This window comes from Amphiura filiformis, chromosome 17 (genome assembly GCF_039555335.1).
Source record: "Amphiura filiformis chromosome 17, Afil_fr2py, whole genome shotgun sequence".
Taxonomy (NCBI): Eukaryota; Metazoa; Echinodermata; class Ophiuroidea; order Amphilepidida; family Amphiuridae; genus Amphiura; species Amphiura filiformis.
Genome location: NC_092644.1, coordinates 37148019 through 37154018, shown reverse-complemented (window position 1 = coordinate 37154018; position 6000 = coordinate 37148019). Strand labels below are relative to the sequence as shown.

Sequence of the window (6000 nt, the reverse complement as noted above, 5' to 3'; positions counted from 1 at the left end):
ACGCTCACATGACAAAGATTGCATCAAGCGCATTCAGAGCAAATTAATCAAATACCCTCAATTTTCGTCCATGCCTGTATTAAGATGGCGATCAAGTCCACGTTCTCTGGTTGTAATTCTGTGCTTATACCAAATGTATACGGATACTAGTACAAGAGACCATACTTTGAGGTAAATACACTCAAGATGACTAACAACATGATGAGACCTTTAAAATATATCAAGACTTGGTGTAGTCCTTTAAATAAAATGATATAGTGCAATAATAAAGTTACAGGTAGCTGATATCAATGCATATAAAAATAATACTTTAAAAGTCTTGTGTGCACTCTGATATAGGGTGGGTAGGGCATTGATTGATTGCAAACTTAATAACTTAAGAATACAAATGCATAATTAATTTGCATAATCCCGATTTGGTGTAATTTTGGCACAATTTATTCCTTGTGCTTTACCAGTTTTACCGTAACCATTTAAGCTTCTGCTTACAAGTTTTTGCTAATTTGTGTAAACTCATACATAGACTACTATCAAGAAAATTAAAAATCAAATAAATATTATTTTGAAAGGGTGTATATAAGCATGAACATTAAAGCAGCCCAAAATATCCTACTTGCACAGTGCACATTTTGTATTATTTTTTTTAAATTTTGAATCATCATAATGAAAGATACATAGAATATATATACAAAGATACCCATGCACTGAGGAACAGGTCAAACCAAACTTAATTCAGGGGTTCACCACTTACCCAATTTCTTAAAACTCATTCGCTATCTTCCGAGATTCTGAAAACAAAGCATGCTTTGGTACATTCTTACGCAAATAATCCTTGATTACATCTACTTTGAGCCACCCAAATTGTACACATAAAATTGAAGCTAATAATTTACATATAATTGCGGTCTTAGTACTTGTTGCATAGGTGATCAATACAATATCTTTCATATAAAGGCATCTTTTTTATTCCACCATTTGTTTACAGTACTAGTTCAGTTCAGTTCTGTTTCATTTTAACTATAGTATAGTTTAGTGTTGTGAAGTATTTTGGAGATTGTGATGTCTCACCCCATTCTTCCCATGCACCAATTACATGTATTTAAAATCAATCACAGTATAGTGATTGTTGAAGTGATTTAACTCATGTGTGTACAAGTTAACATTGGTGTAAGAATCGCCATCTTTTAAACCTGTTCTGACTGATTTCTGAAGGTTCTTAATTTCAAAGGCTCACAATTTCAAAATAAGATTTAGCTTTGGGCTCATAATCCTAAATTTTACAAAGTGAATGAAATTTTGGAAGAGCCAACCCTTATCGATGACGATGTATTACTGACTCTCAAACATTTGGAATAATGATAAAGGATTCATGCAAATGCTAACTTTTCAGTATTAAGAAACAACTTTTATTTGGGTGTAAAAGAAATTCCCTATAGCATAATATTGAACTTCTGATGGTTTGGGTATGCATTTCTACACTTTCAGTGATTTGAAAACAGTCGGCTGTTGTCATTTTCAGCTATGTCATCCCAGGGTTGATATAAATGTAATTAAAGCTAGCACAACATCAGTAAATCCAGATTACTCTGCCGACATTTTCTTCACCAATCTATACAAAACATCCCAACAAACACAAATATTTTCAAAACATTTTAAAACTGTTTATCTGATGTTACTATGTTAACTGTGCAACAGTTGTAAAAATGTTGTGTGAAAATATTTTGTATTTTGTTGGGAAAATCACTCATTGAGAATGTTAGACTCCCTTGGGTTGTGCTAAAATTACATCAAGACAAGCTTGTCAGTAATTATGATAGAACAGCACCCTCTGGAGGCTTGTATGTGCCATTCTGAACTTTAATTTATATACCATGCCCAAACTTGTCTATGCAGTGATAAATCTATAGATGCATCTCTAGACTGATGAATTACATCCTTGTGAAGATCAAGCTATGGGACTACATGGTCAACTTCGCATTCGCCTAGAATTGGCGTAGTCTGAGAGTAGATCTGGATATTATTATACCCCTTTTTATAACGTCCATTTATTTGCGGCAGTGACATATGTGCATGAGTTTGCTTTCAACTTATTCAGCATCAATCACACATGTCAACTCAAAGCTAAACAATATGCATACTCATACATAGATGTACACAATTTGTATCAATATGCACACAAAGGAGGCACGTTGATATGCATGTGTCACAGGTATGTTCAAAGTGTTTTGTCACTGCCTCAAGAAAGCAACAAAAAAAAAGCAATTTAGTGCAAATACCTGTTCCAACTTCTTGTCCTGTGGGTACCCACCCAAATTAAAAGTAACTTATTAGCTGCAATTTGTAAAACACTACTGTTATATCATTCCCTTTTAGCTTTGGTACGGTAAGAAGCTGCAGTTTCAGCTTTGGCATTTGATTAATCATGTTAATTGGTAGTCCATCTGAATCTGTGTTGTTTTGCTTTTTCTTGTCTGTTTTTCTTACAAACCTTTGCAAGCACTGAGATCCCAGGACTGGAATACAGACCTCAAAATAAAATCATATCACAGTGCAATATGCATTCCAAAATTGATCTTGTTTTTCCAAAATGGAGTCTGACGAGTGGAGTGCAAAAATGCGCATATTGCATTGTGCACTTCATTCTGCCACACTTCACTTTAGGAATGCAATTTTGCAACATAAGAAAAAACTTACACTACTCTACAGGCTATATCAAAATGATTGGTATCCATCATATTCCAGTGATATATGGACATGACTACCACGTCAAAATGCAACATATGATCCACATAATTTGTTGATTATGTCATAAACAGTCAGATAACTATAAATTATGGTCATTTTAAGAAGACCCTATGTTGTATTTGTAAGCAGCAGGCTTTTCAATAATCATCAAAACTGGTGGGTACCAATCATTTTGACACATCCGGTACATTGCCCAAAGGGGGACTAAATTTGTTCAGTGTTTGGCTGATAAAACATCATTGTGTAATTGGATTTGGAACTGTATTATGAATATTCATCACAAAATGTTAACTCCCACATGGTGACACCACAGTCACAGGTTTACCAATTCATGTACAAATAAAAACAGTTTATCTCCAATGTCAATAAGCCTTAAAATACATCTAGGTTGTAACACAAAACAAGTTTTAAAAATACTTCAAGAGAATTTGAATTTGAATACCTTTTGGTTAAAATGGAACAAACAAAAAATAGATAATAAAAAGTTGTACATTATGATAATTTTATACCAATCCTAACATTCAATAATTTTATTTGTATATTGATACAACTTGTATTAAATATGATGGAAATATTCATTGAAGACATTGTCTTTTTGATGTTTACTTTTTGTGTGTGGTTTTGTTCTTTAAAATGACATAGATGAGCTGAAATTCTCAAAATAATATCATTGAACACATTTCTAAAAAATATTAAAGCAACTGCTGTTCAAAAATGTCTTTTGAGCAAACCTATTGCAGGGTTACGTTACAAACTTTACCCGCTGGGTAACTTACGATACAAAAATATGCCAGACAGGATTTCAGATCAGTGCGAATAATCCAAATGTTGGTCTGCAAAGTTAATATCTTCTTGTAGCAGACAGGTAACTTTTTTTTAGAATTACCAGCCCAACCGACCCGAGTCAATAGTTCAGATGCAGCTAGCCTAGGAACCCAATAACTGACTACAGTCAGTCTACTCTGAAGTACAAAGTACAGACACGGACGCACACATTGTGCCGACTTTGAAGGCACGCACACCTGCAGCATTGTTAACGCACTGTATACGCGCACGTTGTCACTTTGTACTTCAGAGTGGACAAACTGTATGGAGTCTGTAGGTTGAACTGCACCTGCCAAAAGACATTTTTGAACCATCAACACATTCTTCATTTTACATTTCATGATTGTACTCTTAAATGAATTGAATATTTATGCACATTATAATATTTGTAGGAAATTATACATCCATATATCAGCACATTTTGAATAACTATCATAATGATTTGGCCTTGTTTGTTTGTTATGAGTGCGGTACGACCTAGTTATTTTAGTCGGGGATACTAAAAGCTATTCACTACACTGCGTACAAGAATACTACATGCAAATTCAATGGCATAACATGTGGGGGTGGGGTGAGGAAAGTGAGGTCTGTGACAACCTGACCCCTCCTGGTCTTCAAATGTTATTTCTTATCATTTCTTTATCTTTGTAAGTACATTTCCTGGCTGTGTTATGCCATTGAATCAATCTAAAGCCATAAATATAAAACAATTCTCTGCAAAAATGACTGTATGTTTGTGCATCGGATTTGGTTCACTTTTAAACTCCCTAAATTTGAATGTAACAGTTAACTTTAACTTTTGTTAAAACAGCTCTCTCACACACATTTCTCTTATATTCCAATACATAAAAATATCATGATTTTGTTAACCATCATTCTTACTTTGCATGATAAATAAGTTCTATATGCTACCAACGGGACACGATAAAAACTACCACACCCAAAATTAACAGTACTATAACTCCATGATATCACAGATAGGTTGAAAGATAAAATTTCATCATTTTGGCGGCGGGCGCACTTTTTTTTCCTTTTTTTTTTTTTGTAGTTTAAAAGAGTACTTAATTTGAAATCTGTGTGAACAGAGCAATTTTTTTAAGAATACAGATTTTTGGAAATTACACAATAGATCATGCTGTTTTAATTGCATACATAATACATTTGGTAGCTGCATTGCTGACATCATAATTAGCGGCCGACTCGTCACATGTTGTCCACCGTTTGTTCCTCACCGTCGACGGGGCTGTCTGCGGCTGCGGCTCTTGCGGCTTTGATTTCCAATGATGCTATTTCTTGCTGTGGGCTGTCTTCTTTTTGATCTTCTGGTGGGCTCATACCATTCTGCAATGGATAAATGATATCACCATATTCACATTATCTTATTAATAGACTCGCCAGGTTTCAACTTTTGAAAGTGTTTGTCGGGGGGGTGGGGGGCACTCAAACCCAATGTTTTACAATGGGCTATTCCAGTTGAAATCCACACATACACCCCATGTGGGAGACATGACCTTAGTAGTCTTCCACACAGGGATGGGAACTTCAAATGGGGTTACCTGAATGGTTGACTCCATTTGAAATCTACACCCCCTGTGCGGGAGATTAAGGCTGTGTCTTCCACAGGGGGTGTATGGATTTCATATTTATGGATTGCATTTACAAATAAGAAGGCTGTCATTTTCTTTGAAAGGGGTTCCAAAAATGTCAGTGACCAGAGTCAATTTGTTTATTACTCCCCACTATCTGAAAGCGATAATTTTATCCCCCCACCTCTTTTGTTTTGTTTTGTTGTTTTGCTTTTTTTAGCCATGCTGGAGCATTTCGTTTGAGCCTGGTCCCATCAGGATCCAAGTGTGTCTCCGCACAGAGTGACTGTTTAAACAAACAAAACAATCAACTTGTTTATTTGATTGTTCGTTTAAACAGTTGGTCCCGTTGGATGCACTCTTGGGTCTTGATGGGACCAGGCTCAAGCGAAATGCTCAAACCAAGCTGAAAAGTTTATATCAGCATGCTAGCATGTACAAAGAGAAAGAATAGAATTGAAGAAAAAGAGCAAGAAAAAGAAAGGCCATTCCCAACGTATCAAGTGTACTATTTTGCTCTTAGTCCTTGAATCATGAAATAAGAAATTGTGAATTCATATTTCCATGCAGAGATTGATTTAATGTTATCCCAGCATGCAGTATGGCATTTATGTGCAATGTAATAAAGGAGCAATTTTAACACCATTTCACATTCAAATTTATGTACAAAATAAGAACCAGTAGTTTTGATGGAATATTCATTGAGACTTCTATATATGTTTTGAATTGATAATTGGGTAGGGATAATGTTTGTGGATACATTGATACCAAGAAAGTTAAAAAGTCTGCTGTTTTTAAACAATTTTAAGTGTTTGGGGAAAGAATTAGATTAGTCAGCTTATCT

General features: G+C 34.9%; 1 protein-coding gene across 1 annotated transcript in view; it reads right to left on the bottom strand.

The window, feature by feature from the left end:
- Positions 1 to 1734: 1734 nt before the first annotated feature.
- Positions 1735 to 6000, bottom strand: part of LOC140137732 (uncharacterized) — a 124758-nt gene continuing 120492 nt past the window's right edge. The window contains 1 exon segment of the mRNA XM_072159498.1: positions 1735 to 4911. Coding sequence (XP_072015599.1) covers positions 4774 to 4911 — 138 coding nt within the window. The 3' untranslated portion in view covers positions 1735 to 4773.